We start from the raw sequence: 19429 nt of genomic DNA, 5'->3' as shown, positions 1-19429 counted from the left end.
AAACAGGCATTTGAAAACTAGATATCCCAAGTTTTTATTGACATGGTCAAATCATGTCTCAGACCATGTTTCCATAATCTCTCTGCCATCTATGCTGTAGTACCTGGCTCTACTGTACAAGCCAATGACTGCAACTACAAGTGTGTTTCTGTCCATTTGCTCCAGTGTGCATATGGGGAAGGGGTGTATAAAGTGCTCTCCAAGGAGGTGTAAGTACAGGGTATTTGCTCCATAGGTTCTCTGGCCTGTGTGTACCTTGTCAGAAGAGGTATACAGTGCTCTGCGGCAACTCTTCCTAGCATTCCTACACTGGCTAGTTGATCTGAAAACTGGTCTCGGTCATCCTCTTGAAGTTCACTTATTTCTTCTTCTTCACGAGAGGCCACACCATTGGCAGTCTGTTTTCAATGAGAGAAATAATGAGTAATGAGCTGCATGTCCTCATCCCATAAGCCACGCATTTCTGTTGCATTATGAAATAACTTCCTAATTTCACGTAAGAAGGGGAGCCAGCCAGAGCTAACTTTCAGTGCAGCTGTCTACGGACCCCAATCTAACTGTGCTGACAGCCTTACAGTCACTCAATGAGGGGGAGGGGGCAAACACAGAGGAGAAAGAAGCGAAGGATATAAACCCACAGAACACATATGTAAACACAGTTAACTGCCCACTCACAACCCACCTCCCACACCATAGAATTTAACTTCTGTCATTAAGAAGATCTGACATCTTTAAGATCTACAATCTGTGTAAACACAAAGTTATTAATACCACTTGAAAACAAGGAAGACAAAGGTGGGTAACTGAAAATTGAAGAGAAAGGAAGTTAAACTACTAGCCACATACCACAAAACATGGTGCATTTAGACAAGGGACCACTATAGCTCTCTAATGCTCTCAGCAAATATTCTGAAGAATTCAGTCCAAATTTCTAGCATTACACAATGTACAAGAGGATAAAAACCAACAAAATAGAGCCTATACTGAAACAGATTTTTAATCACAATCTGGCTTAAAACTTACCAAATTCCTTGTGCCATCTGGAGCAGCCAGGTGGCATTGAATATAGGAATTGAAGACTTGAACTGCATGCTGGGTAAAAAAGCCTTTATGGAAATGTTTGTCATCTTGAACCAAAGTCAGCCAGGACTCCAGCAACTTGTCATATGCTTCCATGTAGACCATGTCATCTTTATCAAGCTAAGAGAAAAGAAGTTTTACAAAACAATGACCAGAAACATATTTAACAAGAGTCAAATAGCTATACATATAGTTTTATAAGTTTTTCCTTTACTAAAGGTTCCCAACTATTACTCAAAATCTAGCTGAGTTCAATCTAAAATTAATCAATTCAAACATTGCAGTAAAAATGTGGAGGCTTTGAATTAAACTTTCTAAAATATAACTTGATCTAAATAAATCACAAAAAGGAACCAATGTTTATTTTTTAAGAAGATTAGCTAGTTCAGTGTCTTTGTGGAATTTTTTTTTCAAATGAAAATAATATGAACATTTTTCAGCAGTCAAAAGACCTGTCAGAATGAAAATATAAAATGTGTACTTACTACACACTTTTAAAGAATTTATTAAAAAGGGAGAATGAGCCCAGCAGGTGTGCTGTGGTTGAGCACGGACCTATGAACCAAGAGATCATGGTTTCCCGGTCAGGGTATATAACCAGTAAGAAGCCTGCAGGAGACAGCCGATCAATGATTCTCTCTCATCATTGATGTTTCTCTCTCTCCCGTCCTCTCTGAAATCCATTTTTTAAAAAAAGTATATGTTTTAAAAAATGGAGAATGAGCCCTGGCCAGTTTTATTCAGTGGATAAAGTGTCAGCATGTGGACTGAAGGGTCCTGGATTTGATTCTGGTCAAAGGTAAGATACCTTGGTTGCAGGCTTGATCCCTAATCCTGGTCAGGGCATATGCAGGAGGCAACCAATCATTGTGTCTCTCTCACATCAATGTTTCTGTCTCTCCCCCTCCTTTCCACTCTCTCTAAAAATCAATGGAAAAATATCCTCGGGTGAGGATTAACAACAACAAAATGTAGAGTGATCACTAGCTTAATCAGCATACTTAAGAACTAGATGCCTGGTGCATGAATTTGTGCACAGAAGGGGTACAGCTGGCCCACCCTGATTAGGGCCAATTGAGCCTAAATCGGCAATTAGACATCCCTCTCACAATCCAGGACCGCTGGCTCCTAACTGCTCACCTGCCTGCCTGCCTGATCGCCCCTAACCACCTCTGCCTGTTGGCCCCTACCTCTCCCCTCCCCATGCCGACCTGATGGTCCCCAACTGTTTTTCCCCTCACCCCCCTGCCAACCTGGTCACCCTCAATTGCCCCTGTGTCGGCCTGGTCACCCCATGCAGCCTGCTGTTCAACTGTCCGTCTGGTTCGTTACAGCCCCTGGCTTTTTATATATTAAGATAATGTGGTGAGCCCAGCTGGTGCTGCTCAGTGGTTTAGCATCAATTCAGGAACCAAGAGGTCACCAGTTTGATTCCCACCAGTTTGTAGGCTCAAGCCTCAGTAGAGGTGTGCAGGAGGCAGTCAATCAATGATTCTCTCTCATTGATATTTCTATCTCTCTCTCCCTTCATTGCTCTCTAAAATCAATAAAAACATTAAGAAAAGAAAAAAAAAAAAAAAAAGAATGTGGATCCTATCCAGTTTGGCTCAGTGGATATAGTATTGGCCTGTGGACGGAAGGGTCCCGAGTTTGATTCTGGTCAAGGGAATGTACCTCAGTTGCAGGCTCGACCTGGGAGGCAACTAATTGATGTGTCTCTATCTCATTGATATTTTTCTCTCTGTGTCTCTCCTCATCCCTCCCTTCCATTCTCTCTAAAAATCAATGGGAAAATATCTTTGGGTGAGGATTAATAAAAAATAAACTTTCCCTCATAAAAAAATTGTGGGGAGAACTTCACAGACATTCCTTAACATTTTATAATTTTTTTTTTAAAGCAATAGGGTATACAGAGGAGTCTGAGGAAGATGTTGAGACCTTCCTATTTAATTAATAATCTAGGTATATAATCTGTGTATCAATTTCTTCATCACAAATTCACTAGATGACCATTCAATGATACTCAGAATTCTTAGTGTCAAGCACTATGCTTAGCGTAAAAAAAAACCAACATAAATAATGTACCATTCATGCTTTTAAGCTTTGTCCAATGGGGAAGAGTAAGAAACAAACAGAAAATACAATAAAGGCCATCATAAGCAGCAAACATAGATTTCCAGGTTATTTTGTAAAAACAGGCATCTCTCATTAATAGTTACAAATAAAGAGTCTTTGAATTATGTATATATTCACTCTTAAAAAGGTTTGCGCACAAACCACCATTTCTGACATTCTGTTAATATGTAATAAACCTAGAAATGCTAAAGGTCTAGAGACCTAATCTGTAACTTGCTTTTCTGGTTTCTTCAACAAATAGACTGGCCTAACCTACAAATGCAGAACTCTGGAACCTTCCTAAGAGAGTACTTTCGTCAGTTTGTGGATAACTCAAAAAAGAAAAACGCTGGAAGAACTAGGTCAGAAAGTATTCCAGACTCATCTGGACCACCAAATACTACCACTAGCTCATGACTTCTAAGCATCAGGTAAACTGCTGCCAGTTAATTATTTCCTTGTGCCTTCAGCTTTCATTAATCCACAGACTACAAAGAAAAATGGTTATTTTCTGGGTTAAATAAGCCTACAAAATTAAAAAAAAAATTTAAGTTTTTTTGAAAATTTACTTAAGAATGAAGGGAAAATTAAGAGAACTTCAATAGATAATTTTAATAAGAATTTAAACATAGCAAACCCAATTTTTATTCGATATGTTCCTGGCCTTGAAACAGTTAGGGGCCATACAGTTTACCAGTATGTCACCAGTAGATTCTGCAATTTTCAGTAAAATCAGGTACCACAACCAATATACCATAGGATAATTTTATGAAAAAATATTTTTCGTGAACTTGCTGTATACTGAAAACGAACAACATTCTTTTAATGTAACTGAACATAATTATCCTGTAAAAACTCCATTCTTATTATTTGTGGTATGTATATATCTATAAAATTGTTGCATATTCTGAATTAGTGAACACAGGGTTAAGAGTTCCTTCCATTTTTCACCAGGTACAGGTAAACAAATCAACACATCACCTTGTTTTGTGTCTGTTTATAGACACTCATTTAATATACACTGTTGATTCATAAACAATAAAGTCATAGCCAGCAATGCTGTAATTCATGCATGAATGAAGCTTGTCTGCATCTGTTCACATCACAGCCTCCTTTTTTTCTGGAACAGCCTTCAGCAAAATGCGGACAGGCATTTTAAAAACTGAAATCAGTCTGTCACTGCATAAGAAAAACTTCAATATCTTATGACAAAAATAGGGAATGGCCCATTTCATACAAAAATAATGTATCACTGGAGACCATGAAAGGACACTTGTTTGCAGTATAAGGACTGAAACAGGAAGACAGGGCAGCAAAAATGAAATTGCCTTATTAGACCTCAGGAGGGAACAAGTGAGCCAAACGATTCTTATTATTCATCACTCTGTATGCACCTGCCTGTGAATGATGGTGAAAGTGCTTCCAGCTCTGATTTTGGAATTACAAATAGATTTTAGCAATGGGGCAAATTTGTAAATATGGAATCTGCAAAATATGAGGATTAATTATACTTGTCTCTAATAGGTTCTGATTGCTGGTTCTTTTTGCTCATGCATCATCAACATGCATTACCCTTTTGAAAACTTAGATAGCTTACAATTTTCTTGAAGAACAGTCAAGTTCTTGGGTCCATAAATTCGATAACATATTTATTAAGATATATAAATACCAATGAAAAGGATCAATTCAACCAATTTTTTCATTTCTATCTAATGTTTCCTTCTAACCACTGTACATACTGCTATAAGAACTAATCCAATTATAAACAGTAGTAAGTAGATTTTGTTGCATAAATATAAAAAATAAATAAGCACTGTCAACATCCTTTAGCAAAATATGACGGTCCAGCCCTGACCTGCATGACTCAATGGTTAGAGTGTTGGCCTGAGCATCAGAGGGTCACAGGTTCAATCCTCAGTCAACTGCACATACCTGGGTGGCAGGTTCAATCCCCAGCCATGGTCCAGGCTTGTGTTGGAAGCAACCAATTAGTGTGTGTGTGTGTGTGTGTGTGTGTGTGTGTGTGTGTATCTCCCCGCTCCCCTCCCTTCTATGCTGTCTAAAAATCAATTGTGGGGGACGGGGAAGGGGGACTATATCCTCGAGTAAGGATTTAAAAAATGAAAATAAGTTAAGTAAGTAAATAAATAAATAAATAAAATGTGATAGTCCAAATTCTTGTCACCAAGTATTGAATGAAGTTTCCATGTGCTATGACAATGCCATATTTTCTTTTGGCTTTGAAAATATACTGTTTGCTTATGAATTCTTAGTGATAATTTAGGGTACAATCAGGTAGAACTCAGATTTCACTTATACTATCATTGTCACCATCATTAAAGAGCCCACAGTGCTGCTATCGCTTTACATTCATTTTCTGATTTATTTTTCTCACAGTGAAATATCTTATTCTGCAAAGTTCTTTTACTCTGAGCAGAAAATGAAAAATTCTGAATTCCATAGAATGGAATTCAATGAAACTTAAAAAAAAAAAAAAAAAAAAGAGACTAAAAGATATCATCTCCAGACTTCCTTTTATAGCTTCTTGAAAGGTCATGCCATACTTTGGAAAATGTAGTTCAAAAGCTGAAAGTAACGAATAGCTGTTTATTTAATGGTAGTGATTGAGTTTACTAAAATCATCCTTTTAGATTATTTCATCATTCTTTTACTTCTTATTATTTTAGACTTTTTAAAAATTATAGCTGAGAATTGATGAGTAATTGTGAAATACTCCTGACATAATAAAACAGCCAAATATTTCAAGACCCAGGAGAAATCAGATCATTAAGATCCATAATGTATTTTAGACTTATGGAAGAATCTGATATATCCATAAGGCAATTGAAAGATAGTAAATGCTCTTTTTGTCCCAAAGGCTCCAAGAAAGAACAGTCATGGGGGAAAACAAAAAAAAATTAAAATAGTTAGAACTATTAAAAAAAGAAACTAAAAATAAGCCCTGCAGTATACTGAGGGTTAAAGAATGTAAAAATCTGTTCAAGCATCATCTATGGTCATGAAATTGAGGATTCCATTCACTGTCTCCTAATTGAAGCTTAGCAAAAGATTTGTTGTTGTTTTAACTTAAATTGAGAAAATATGATCTAGCTGATTTGTCTCAACTGATAGAACATCAGCCTGTGAACTGAAAGGTCCCAGGTTCGATTCCAGTCAAGGGCTTGATACCCAATAGAGGGTGTGCAGGAGGCAGCTGATGGGTGATTCTCTCTCATCATTGATGTTTCTATCTCTCTCTCCCCCCCTCTCCCTTTCTCTCTGAAATCAATAAATGATGACGATGCAAGCGCCCTGCCACACCCCTCGCCACTTGGCACCTGCATATGCAAATTAACCCACCATCTTTGCTGGCTTAATTTGGATGCTCACTCCTGATTGACTGGTGAGCATTGCAAAGGTACAGTCAATTTGCAACTTGCTCTTTTATTAGTGTAGATTGCTCTTTTTTTTCTAGTCTTGACTTGCTACTCTTGTTTAATTCTAATGGCCTTTTGCAAGTTTTAAATAATTATTTCATTTTAAATGTACTTTTTATAAGCCAACAGAAATCTTGTAGAAAAAAGAAATTATGAAAAAAAAATAAAATCATTCCTAAAGTTTCAACTGTTATGCTCATTACCCTTTGTCTTTCTCTCTGACCTATTCACTCTTCTAATGTCTGCCTGATTCATAAACATTAGCTGTGAAGAATGGCCTTTAGTGAAACAAGACAACAGTTGAAAGATTAATTGAAAAGAAAACTGACTTAAGAATGTTTACTTGCCCTAACTAGTTTGGCCTAGTTGATAGAGAATCAGCCTGTGGACTGAAAGGTCAAGGGCATGTACCTTGGTTGTGGGCACATTCCCAGTAGGGGGTGTACAGGAGGCAGCTGATCGATGATTTTCCCTCATTGATGTTTCTAACTCTCTAACTCTCTCCCTTCCTCTCTGTAAAAAATCAATAAAATATATATTTTTTTAAAAAAGAATGTTTACTAACGGAATATTTGCTGAAGCATTACTTAAAACAGGGCAAAAAAATTTATTTAATTATTCCCCTAATTTTTTATATTAAAAATCAAAATTTCTAACACCAATTGCTGACATAAGAAAAGCTCATAATAATTTAAATAAACATAATGATGCTATTTTTTATTAAAGTCTAATTAGTATGCCGTAACAGTGGGGTAACATAAAAACATTAATATAACAAGTTTCAAAAGGGGAAACTACAAATGATTTGGCTTACTTCTAATTTTTTGCCTTTCAGAAAAAAAATTAAAACATAATGAATTAAGTATTGAATGTCCATATTCAGGGGAAGAAAGGTATTATATAACTCTGTGTATGATTAAAGAGATAACAAGAAAAATGTAAAGTGATGGGATTTTTTGAATTTTAATTTTATGCACTATTTGAACTATTTTTACTAATGAATATACATTTTTACATTAAAACTGCAATCTAAAGTGATCTAAGTAATCAAATTGTAATTATAAATGTGAAGAAAAAAGTAAAATTAAAACTCAGCCTTCAAGAAACAGACACATTCCTAAAAAACATGTGACTTGTTTTTTGGAGGAAAAACTGATACTTCCTTAATTTTTAGTTAGTTTAAATGACTCCAAAAAGTTTAAACCCCTCCCTCCCTCCCCCGCAAAATACCAGCTCAGTTGATTTCTAGGTGAAAGCGAGTCAACCTGCCAAAACAAAAAAAAGCAAAAACTATCTAATCTTATTCAAACTGATTTTAAGCAAACAAAAAAGAAGACAAGCTGGAGAGTTATCTGTGAAGCTGGTATAACGGATACAAAACACATTAGCAGTTCATAAGGTGCCATGATACATGGTCATCAAGTTGTGTTTAATTCAGAAATAAAGGGTAATTTTAATGTTGGAAAAATTTATAAAAGCAATGTATCACATTATCAGATTAAGCATAAATACATTCAATAATATGCAATGCTCATTCATGTTTTTAAAAACCTATTAGCAATTCTGATAAAGGATAGCTCAAAAACCTATTAACAAACACTATTCCTAATGGTAAGCTAGAAAAAATGTCTTTAGTATTCAACATTGTACAAGAAATACAAATTGTGAAGACTCTAAAGAAACAAAATTGTCGCCGAAACCGGTTTGGCTCAATGGATAGAGCGTCAGCTTGGGGACTGAAGGGACCCGGGTTCGATTCCGGTTAAGGGCATGTACCTTGGTTGCGGGCATATCCCCAGTAGGGGTGTGCAAGAGGCAGCTGTTCGATGACTCTCTCTCATCGATGTTTCTAGCTCTCTATCTCTCTCCCTTCCTCTCTGTACAAAATCAAAAAAATATATATTTTTTTAAAGAAGCAAAATTGTCATTACTTAGAGAAGATATAATTGTCCATAGAAAACTAAAATGACTAAAGACAAATTATGAAAATCAGTAAGAATTTAGTATACATTAGACCAATATAGAATACCAACTGCATGCATTTCTCAATGCCAGGAACAACCTGAAAAGTCAGGTTTAAAAAAGATATAATAGCAACAAAAATATAAGGCACTAAATAAAAAGTTGTTCCTTTATTGGAAGACAATTAATTAGATGTAAATTAGTATAGAAAATACCACATTTATGGATAGAGCTGATATAGTAGTCATGTCCATTCTTCATTAAAGGTTCCCTATAACTCAACTTGACAAACAGAAGATTTATATGAAAGAATAAAAAGCAAATACATCCAAGACTCTTCTGGAGAATTGGAGGATGAACAGAGAGGGGAAAAATGACACCTGTCCTACCATATCCGGACATCCCCTTAGAACAAAGCAAAATACACGTGCAGAAAGACAAAATGACTAATCAAGAAAAACCCATTTATATGTGAAAACTAGGCATACAACAGTAGTAGTCCAGAAAATCATTAAGAAATGAAGGGCTATTTAATACAGATTGCTGGCAGCAAAAAACAAACAGAACAAAAAAAGTGAAAAGACAACCTACAAATAATGAGAAAAAATATTTATAAACCACATATCTCATATGGGTTCATATCCAAAGAAGACATACTAGTACAAGTGGCCAGCAGATACATAAAAAGGGGCTCACCATCGCTAATCATCAGGGAAATTAAAATCAAAGTCATAATGAGATGTCCCCTCACACTTGTTGGAATGACTATCATAAAAAAGATAAGAAATAACAAGTACTAGAGATGATATGGAGAAAAGGGAACCCTGTGCACTGTTATTGGGAATGTAAATGGATCAACCAGTATGGAAACTCCTCAAAATATTAATATTATAAAAGGAGAAGTGTGAGTGAGGAGAGAAACGAAGATGGCGGCATAGGTAATCACCTATACTTGCTATCTCTTACAACCACATAAAAAACACAACTAAACAACAGTACAACTACCATCCAGAATGGAGGGAAAGAAAGCTGGCTGAGTGGAAATTCCACAACCAGAGGGGCAAAGAAAGCTCTTTGAGACCAGTTAAGAGGTGCAGAGGTGTGAAAAGTGTGCACCTGGATGCGCTGCTTTTTAAACCAAGAGGGAGATACAAGCTCCCACCTGCTCTAAACTCCAGTTCTAGGAGAGACTCTGGGGGACCCAGACACATACGGGCAGGAAGACGAGAACAGTTTATACTTAAAGGTGCTCGCAAGCGATCATTGTTCCTGCACCTGGGACATGGAGAACCAGGGACTTCTCCGGTTCAGGGCAGCCATTGCTATTGGCTCTGCCCTCATGATTCCTAGAGATCCAGTCCCATCCAATTTACAACCACACCCAAGCTGTGAGCAGCTGCTTTTGCATATGACTGGCCTATTCTTTCACCTAAACAAACTGCAGCTGGGTCAGAGAGCCCCAGAAATTCCAAAAGAAGACCCACTACCAGGCAGCAGCAGGCATAGACCTTCTCTGTACACTTCCAAACCCCATATAAAGAGGTGGAATCTGCAGATGTCTCTATAGCTCCTGCTGGGCGGCCCCAGACAGTGGCTGACCTTGCACCTCCTTAGAGATCCAAGAGCCACTGTACCCTATGGTCAGAATGAGACCATATTGGATTACAACTCTTCACATCCATAAGAGACACACTCAAGGGGCAGAATCAGTGAGCACCAAAGCCCCACTGAAGCAAGTCCTCCCCCAGCAGATCTTCCAGTGTAGACACAGTTGGTCATCACAGCCAACTGGCCTGGAGATCAATTCCTCCCAGCAATACCAACAGCAATCAAGGGTTAACAAAAACAACATTTTGCAAACAAAGGGATGCACCAAGAATGTCCACCTCAGGTGACTGGGGAGGCTGAGACACTGGGCCATATAGGACACCAACCACACAAGGTCATTCTATCAACTCAAGGAGACTTAGCACTAACTGGTACATAGAAACAAACACAGGGAAGAAGCCAATATGCAGAGACAAAGAAACAACTCACAAATGAAAGAAATGGATAAAAGCAAAAGACTGGATATAGAGTTCAAAACCATAGTTATAAGGTTACTCAAGAATCTTCTAGAAACCTCCCAGAAATTTAGTGAGACCCTCAAGGATATGAAAAAGGACCAATCAGAAATTAAGCAATACAGCCCTAACTGGTTTGGCTCAGTGGATAGAGGGACGGCCTGTGGACTGAAAGGTCCCAGGTTCGATTCTGGTCAAGGGCATGTATGTTGGTTGCGGGCACATCCCCAATGGAGGGGAATGTTTCTCTCTCATCAATGTTTCTATCTCTCTATCCCTCAACCTTCCTTTCTGTAAAAATTCAATAAAATATATTTTAAAAAAAGAAATTAAGCATACACTGACTGAAATAAAGAATAACATACAAATCCCTTCCATTGTGTAGAGGGCTACCTGGGAAGGCGCCTGAGCATTCAATATTGGCCCCTTTTGCTCTTTTAGCCAAGAGGGACCCTCTTGTCACAATCCAATTGCCCACAGCTGCTGCCTGAGCTTTCTGTTCAGGTCGAAGCTGAAGCCTTGTGATGACGGGTACCATGGATCTGTCTCTCACCCAGTGGGGCAAGCTGGGCCCTCCCAGGTTCCTCAAGATATGTGATCAGTGCTGGGGCCCCGTCAGCAGGCAAGGGGATCCTAAGGCAGGAGCTGGACGTGGATGTGGGGGTATAGGCTAACAAGGAGACAGAACTAAACCCCACATCACCCTGCTTGGCCCCAGAGGATGCTGGTTAGTCAGTGACAGGCAAGATTCCTCAAGGAAAGAACAACCTAAGACAGGCACAGTCGAAGAGGGGCCATCAGGAGAGAACTTGGGGGTCAACTGAGATGGGTAACAGACCCTCACCCCTCCAACTTTGCAGGGGCCTGAAACCTCAACCCTGCTGAGGGAGTCTCCTGCCCCCATGGCTGCTTATCTTCCCATGCCCAGCTGAAATCGGGACCTGGGTAAAAGACAGAGACTTGGCTGACAGCAGCTGGCCTTGCACTACAAGACTTGACTTGTCTTGTAAACATGGTGTGGGGAAGTGGGTTTTTGATATCTAAATCCAGCCTACCACCAGGAATGCTCAGGGCCTACTCAAGGAGGCAAATAATCCTTACCCCTAATATTTACACGGAAAAATAATGCTGCACTGAACACTTTTTTTTTGGGCGGGGGAGCACATATATTTTTTTCAAATAGTGTTTTTGTTTTCTCTGGATAAATACCTAGAAATGGACTTGCTGGATCAGATGGTAATTCTATTTTTGTTTTTTAAGGTACCTTTCTTTCTTTCTTTAAATAAATTTTTATTGATTTTTTACAGAGAGGAAGGGAGAGGAATAGAGAGCTAGAAACATCTATGAGACAGAAACATCGACGAACTGCCTCCTACAATACTGTTGATGGAATGTACCTGGGTTGCAAGTTTGATCCCTGGTCCCGACTGGGGATTTCACCAATATGGAAAACAGTATAAAGAAAGGTACCTTAGCCAAAACCGGTTTGGCTCAGTGGATAGAGTGTCTGTCTGCGGACTGAAAGGTCCCAGGTTCGATTCCGGTCAAGGGCATGCATATTGGTTGTGGGCACATCCCGGTAGGAGGCAGCTGCCCTCCCCTCAAAGTGTTCATTGCAGCATTATTGACAACTACAGGCCCGGTGCATGAAAATTCGTGTACTCGGCGGAGTGGGAGGGGGTTCCCCTCAGCCTAGGCTGTGTCCTCTCATTGTCTGGGAACTCTTGGGGGATGTCCACCTGCCAGCAGAGGCCCACTCCCCAGGGGATCAGGACTAAGCTGGCAGTCAGACATCCCTCTGGCAGCCCGGGAGCTCTCAGGATATATACATCTGATGGTTTAGGTCTCCCCGTGGCATAAACCATAGTCGGGCATCATTAGTGCTGCCAAGGGGTCAGGAGAGGCTCCTGCCACTGCCACTGTTCTTGCAGCCATCATCTCAGCTTGTGGTTGAGTGGAGCTCCCTCTGTAGAACACTGACCACCAGGGGGCAGTTGAGCATCTGTCCCCTGGTGGTCAGTATGTGTCTTAGTGATTGGTCATTCTGCCATTAAGGTCAATTTATATATTACCCTTCTATTATATAGGATGGCCAGCCATGGAAAAAACCTAAATGTCCACCATTGGATGAATGGATAAAGAAAATGTGACATTTTCTCTCTTTCTCTCTCTCTCTCTCTCTCTCTCTCTCTCTCTCTCTCTCACTCACTCACACACACACACACACACACACACACACACACACACGCACACACACGAAACACTCGTCGGCCTTATAAAAGAATGAACTCTTGCTATGTGTGATAACATGGATGGACTTTGAAGGTAGTATGCTAAGTGAAATAAATATGACAGAGAAAGACAAATACTGAATGATCTTTCCTATATGTGGAATCTAAAAAATAAGGGTCTTCTTTTCGAGGCTCTGGGGCTTTTAGACCCAGCTGCAGTATGTTATGTTTCAGATTACAAAGGGCCAGGCCATTCATATGCAAAAGCCTCTGCACACAGCTAGGGTAGGGTTGTAAATTGGATGGGGCGGGGTCTCAGGGAATCTCCACTGTGGAGCAAACATCAATGGCTGACCATTAGCCCTAACTGGAAGAGGTCATGTGCCTCTGTGTCCTGCAGCACAATGCAGGAACAATGATCACTGCAAGCACCTCTGAGAGAAAGCCACCCTCGAGTTGCACCGGATGCCAGACAGTCCAGTTTCTTACCGTATCAGTCTGGGTCCCCAGAGTCTCAACGGAAACTGGAGTTCAGAGCAGTCGGGAGTTGGTATCTCCCTCCTGACTGAAAAAAACAGCATATCCAGTTGCCAACTTCTTCTGTGTGTGCGCCTACGTACATCTGCACTTCACTTCTGGACCTCCATACTTCCTCTGAGTCTCAGTGTGCTTTTCTCATTTCTTCCCGTGGTTCTGGATGATAGAACCTTTTGTCTTTTAGTTGTAGTTTTGAAGTGGTTGTGCAAGGCAGCAAGTTCAGGTGTTTAACTATGCTGCCATCTTGGTTTTCTGAACAGATAATATTTAGCTGAGATCGTTACTTAAGGTGATGCTTCCAATGGGTTGACTTTGGAGAATGTTGGGATAGGATGAATTTATTTTGCATGGACAGATGTAAACATTCAGGGGCCAAAAGGCAGACTATGGTAGACTGAAAAAATGGAACCTGAAAAGACATCCATATCCTCCAGACCAGTGGTTGCCAACATTTCAGACCTCTCAGACCATCCGTGGACCACTGGTTGGAGAACACTGCTCCAAACCATGCTTTATACAGTATTTGAAAGTTTGGTAAAAACTCTGATGGTGAAGACATGGTAATATTAGGGAAAGTTGGTAAAGATATATGGAAACTGTACTGCCAGTGAGAGGGGCTCATCCTGGCTAGTATGGCTCTATTGGTTGAGCATTGCCCTGTTGCACTGAAAGTTTGTCAGTTCGATTCAGATTAGGGCACACAACCAGGGTTGTAGATTTGGTCCCGTGTTGGGGAGTGTATGAGAGGCAATCAATTGATTTTTCTTGCTCACATTGATGCTTCTCTCAGTCTCACTCTTCCTTCCTCTTTCTGTAAAGTAATTTTTTTTTATTTTTGTTAATCCTCACCTGAGAAAATTTTTCACTAATGTTTGGAGTGGAAGGAAGAGGGAGAGACAGAGAAATGGAAACATCAATGTGAGAGAGACACATCAATTGGTTGTCTCTTGCACATGACGGGTCCAACCAGGGCCAGGATTAAGACTGCAACTGAAGTACATACTCTAGACTGGAATTGAACCTAGGATCCTTCAGTCCAAAGGCCAACACTCTATCCACTGAGCCAAAATGGCTAGGGCTCTAAAATCAATTTTTAAAACTTTTTTTTTTTTTTTTTTTTATGGGAAGGATTCACTAGTACCATCAGCCATGGTACCGGTAACATTCTTGCATTGGGTTGTGGAATCACTCATCGTCAACTTATAACATTTCAGAAACTATGTTTTATTTTTTGTCTGTATCAAATATGATATAATAAAATCAACTATAATGGTTTTGAGGACTAAAGAAAGAATATATAATGATAAAAAACACAATGTTAAAAAGGCCAATACAATGCTCAATTTGCTATTACTAGCAGAAGAAGATGGTTTTATTCCTGAACAAACAGTTATTGAATGCTAATAGCTAAGCATGTAGAATATGAAGATGAATAAGATTGTTTCTTCTCTCAGAAACATCTGTGGCCTGATTATATACTTCACAAAGCATGTGCTTTGCAGATATCATTTGTTAAGTCTTAACAGTTTCTCTTGCCAAAAAAAACAGACTGGTAACCCATCTTAAGAGGAACTTAGGGAATAGCATCCTTTGACTTCCAAGGGCATTTTCTAAGAACTATCTTCATTGTTCTTCAGTATATATACATCAAACATGGTATTGTAGTTTACTTATTCATATTCACAAAAATACAAAATATAAAAGCCTTTTTGTTGTCAGAGAGTTCAACAATCCCTCCTATAAAGCCCTGATATAAGGCCACAGGAGAATGTAAAAGTCCCTATTCACTGGATGGTAATTTAAAATAAAATAAGAACTAAAAACTGCTGAAGAGCCTCTGGCTCCTTTTGAACACCAATACAAATAATTCATCAGGCAAAGTGTGAGAAAAGTTAATGACAATTGGCAACTAGAGCTTCCAGTCTAATCACGGAGAGCTGAAACCTAACCGTGTGCTTTTTCATAAACCTTGGCCCTGCTCCCTGGCCACCCTGGCCAACACCCAGCAGCCAAGCCTGAGCACGTGCACAGTGATGATGGAGTAGTCCCAAGTAGACACTATGTGCTCATGCCCTAACTATCGGCAGGCCTGCTGCCAGAAAGGCTTTGGAAAGGGGCTTAGAGCTTATGAGACTACTTGACCCCACACTTTACTCCATTTGGAAATGAAGGGTGGGGAAGGTGATTAAATATGATATCAGCACTTACATTTCAATGCCCATGATTAACTTGGAAGTGTATAGGGGTGAATCTACAGCTCTTCAGCCATAAGAAGAAAAAAAGAAAAAAAAAGTCTGTCTTTGTCTGATGTCAATATATTTAAAAAAAAAAATCATTAATTGTATTTATGAAGATGCTGCCAAACAAAGCTTTGAAAAGAAAATTTTCACTATGTAAACTTGCTCCACGTTTTTACTTTAAATTTCAGAAACTGAATCTAGCATTACTGTTTGATTCTAGATATATAACATTCTTGAAAATGAAAAAATACGAACAATAACTGTGGTTGCCAGGGGGTGAAGTGGGAGGATAAATAGGCAGATCATAGGATTTTTAGGGCAGTGAAACTACTCTGTGTAAGATACTATAATACTACATAACATTATACATTTGTTCAAACACAAAGAATGTGCAACACCAAGAGTGTGCTAAGCCCTAGTGTGACCTACGGACGTTAAGTAATATGGACATGTTAATGCTGGTTCATCAACTTTAATAAATGTACTATCTGGTAGGGGATGTTGATATTAGAAAGCTGTGTTTGTTGGCAGGTATATAAGAGAATTCTATTTTTCTCAGTTTTGCTGTGAATCCAAAACTTCTGTAAAAAGCATAGTGTGTGTGTATACCTAATATCAGATACAACAGAAATGTACAAGGTAAGTCAAGATAAATCCCATGTAGAGTAGGTCTAAATCCAATTGCTATGCTGCAAACTCCAAAAGTATACCTAACCACTATAATACTACAGCTACTAGCAGGTTTTTGGTATAAGCCATCCCCCACTAGATTTTTCTCTGCAACTAGCAAAAAAACAAATAACAACTTCCAAACTTTTCTATGAAATTGGAAAGCTCTATCTTTGATCATTAGTAATATCTTCTTAGGTATGTAAACATAAATTAAATGACTTAGTTTTTAAAAGCTTTGAGTCATAGACATTTAAAAAAGCTGTAAGATGGGAATGGGTGGTAAATATTCACATCAAAGACTTTACTCTAAGGAATAACCATCTTTAAGAAGTTCCATGACAAAAATAAATAAATAAATAAAAATTAAAATTAAAAAAGAAGTTCCATGACCTTAGACTTTGTATTCCAATTCCCAGCTGGAAGCTGCTGCTGCCATACTGCTCTTAACAAGGATTTGGGAATGAAAACACAACAGAACTGACAAGAGAATTGGGGGGCGGGGGGGGGTGGGGGGGGTGCCAAGAGCACTTGTAGAAAGTTTACTCACAGCATTCATTTGCAAACAATGAAAAAAAATCACTTGGCAGAAATAGCTTATGTAACAAAAAATGTGCTGTGGATTGTCTTTTCCTTGGCCAATGGCAATACACTGACACTAGTATCTTGCCTCGGACCCCTCTCCCTTTCTTTTCACCCTTCTCTTGCATCTAAAATATTCACCCTTGAAAAGACAAAATGGCGGAAGAATAGATAGGTGGATTCTGAGCCTTGTCCCAAAGCAGAAAGAGAGAGCAGCTGAAAGGGTCGTGAGGTGAGTGTTTATTAGCAAGCCAACAGCCGAACACCAGAAGAAACTGGGGGGCCGCTGACCAGGGTGCCCCTGACAGGGAAAAACCCACGGCGGGGCTAGGTCCCTTCCCAGAGCTACCTACGGGCTTGGACGGGGAAATCTCGCCATCTTGAAGGGAAATTGGATCGTGTCAGAGGCCTGAATATCCACAGCCCCAGCGACCACCAAGCAGCTGTGACCCCCCCAGAATGCTGATCCCAAGCGGCGCAATCACTTGGACTCACAGGAGTGCTCACTGCACGGCGAAAAGGTCAGACTTTGCGGGGAGAGGGTAAGTGAGTGCTCGAGGCGAAGACAAAAGCCTGCGCCAAGTGCGCGAAAACTGGACAGGGGTGGTGATTACAAGTAGAAGCCCCTGGCTGTTGGGCAGGTGTCACCCGTGAAAGTGGATGGGGCTCCTAGTAGGGAGACATCTAAAGAGCAACACATTTGGATCTGACTTGGAGGGATATCGGAGAATTACAGGGGATTACAGTTGGCTCGGACTTGCCCGCTCCCTCCTCCATAGATCAGTGCCAAAGGGGGGGGGGGGGGGAGGGGGGAGCTAGAGAGGCTTTACAGCCTGGGAAGTCAATCTAGAAACACTGCCACCCAGAGACTCAATCACAAATTGACCCTAGTATAATAAAATATAATTAAGACCTGCTTAAAAATCAGGACCGGATTACAACACTGAGGAGCAGTGAAACGCAGGGAACTGCAATAATGTCCAGACTGGCATGCCAAACAGAACAATAGAGGAAGCGAATGACCCTCATTACTGCAAATTTTATTTAAATTTTTTAAATTTTATTTTTTTATTTTTTTTATTATTTGCAACGTTTACTCAAGAAACTATTTTTTCTTTTTCCTCACTTGATTTTACCTTTTTAATGATTACTGTACATTGTATACATAATCAACATTGTTACTACTACTACTATTTTACCTTTTTTATCTTATTTTCTTGTTTATTCTTATTATATTATTATTATTATTATTATTATTATTATTATTATTATTATTTCGGGATTACTGTTCCACAGTCTATATTTATCTTTCCTTCTCCAACGCTTTATTCTATCTCAACCCTATCTTTCTGCCATCACTTTCTTCCTAACCTTTTTCTTTGGTGCCGTTTATCTTAACCCTTTGCTGCTCTAGATTTTCCCCATTCTTTCTGTTTACCCCTCCTAAAATTTCACCCTACTTGTGTATATATAATTTCCAACCCCCTGCTTCAAGCCCATTCACACCTCCCTCATCGCCATCCTTAAAAAAAGAAAAAAGAAAAAGAAAAACAGTCCTCTCTATCCCTTTGTAGTTGTATGTTGAATGTTAACTATATTGAAGTTTTATGCCTTTTTTTTTTGTAAGATTAATTTGCCTATTGTTTTTTTTGATTGTATGTTTTTGTTAGCTGGGTTCTAGTCACTTTTATTGTAAGTTATTAATATCGCAAACACATTTTTATTCAGTGCCTTGTGTGTTGTATCTGGTTGCGTTGTATTTTGTGCCTTTAAATCATAGAGGAGAGAGAGAACTACACAACCAGACATCCTAAAAAGAGAGATCATGAGGAGACAAAGAAACAGCCCGCATAAGAAATAGAAAGCGAAGAAGGAACACAGGAGTATAGAATAAAAATGGCGTCAAATAAGTACCTATCAATAATAACTTTAAATGTAAATGAATTAAATGCTCCAATCAAAAGACATAGGGTAACAGATTGGAAAAGAAAACAAGACCTATATATCTGTTGTCTACAAGAAACCCACTTCAGAAAAAAGGATGTACACAGACTGAGGGTGAAGGGATGGAAAAAGATTTCCCAGGCGAATGGAAATGAAAAAAAAAAAAGCTGGGGTAGCAATACTTATATCTGACAAATTATATCTCAGAGTGAAGGACATAACAAGAGATAATGAAGGCCACTTCATAATACTAAAGGGAGCAATCCAACAAGAAGAAATAACCCTGGTAAATATATATGCACCCAATACGGGAGGACCCAAATACATAAAAAAAAAAAAAAAAAAAAAAAAAAAAAAAAAACTGCTGGAGGACATTAAGGGAGAGATTAATAGCAATACAATCATAGTAGGAGATTTTAATACACCACTGTCACCTTTGGACAAATCAGTTAAACAAAAAATCAGCAAAGAAATATCAATCCTAAATGACTCACTAGACCAGATGGAATTAATCGACAGCTTCAGAATATTCCACCCCAAAGCCACAGAATATACATTCTTCTCAAGTG

The 19429-nt window shown here is 39.0% G+C and overlaps 1 protein-coding gene across 2 annotated transcripts in view; it reads right to left on the bottom strand.

Annotated features, from left to right (window-relative positions):
- The window catches only part of XPO4 (exportin 4), a 129265-nt gene that overhangs the window by 26067 nt on the left and 83769 nt on the right, over positions 1 to 19429 (bottom strand). For both annotated transcript variants that reach the window (XM_084878548.1, XM_084878547.1), the window contains 2 exons: positions 1024 to 1200; positions 256 to 398 (listed from right to left, as the gene is read on the bottom strand). In XM_084878548.1, the coding sequence (XP_084734674.1) occupies positions 256 to 398; positions 1024 to 1200 (320 nt within the window). The remainder of the gene's footprint in view (positions 1 to 255; positions 399 to 1023; positions 1201 to 19429) is intronic.

The sequence above is a fragment of the Pipistrellus hanaki genome (genome assembly GCF_964339955.1).
Source record: "Pipistrellus hanaki genome assembly, chromosome: 3".
In the NCBI taxonomy this organism is placed as follows: domain Eukaryota; kingdom Metazoa; phylum Chordata; class Mammalia; order Chiroptera; family Vespertilionidae; genus Pipistrellus; species Pipistrellus hanaki.
Note: the sequence above shows the minus strand (reverse complement) of the source record. Positions and strands in the feature narration are given on the sequence as shown.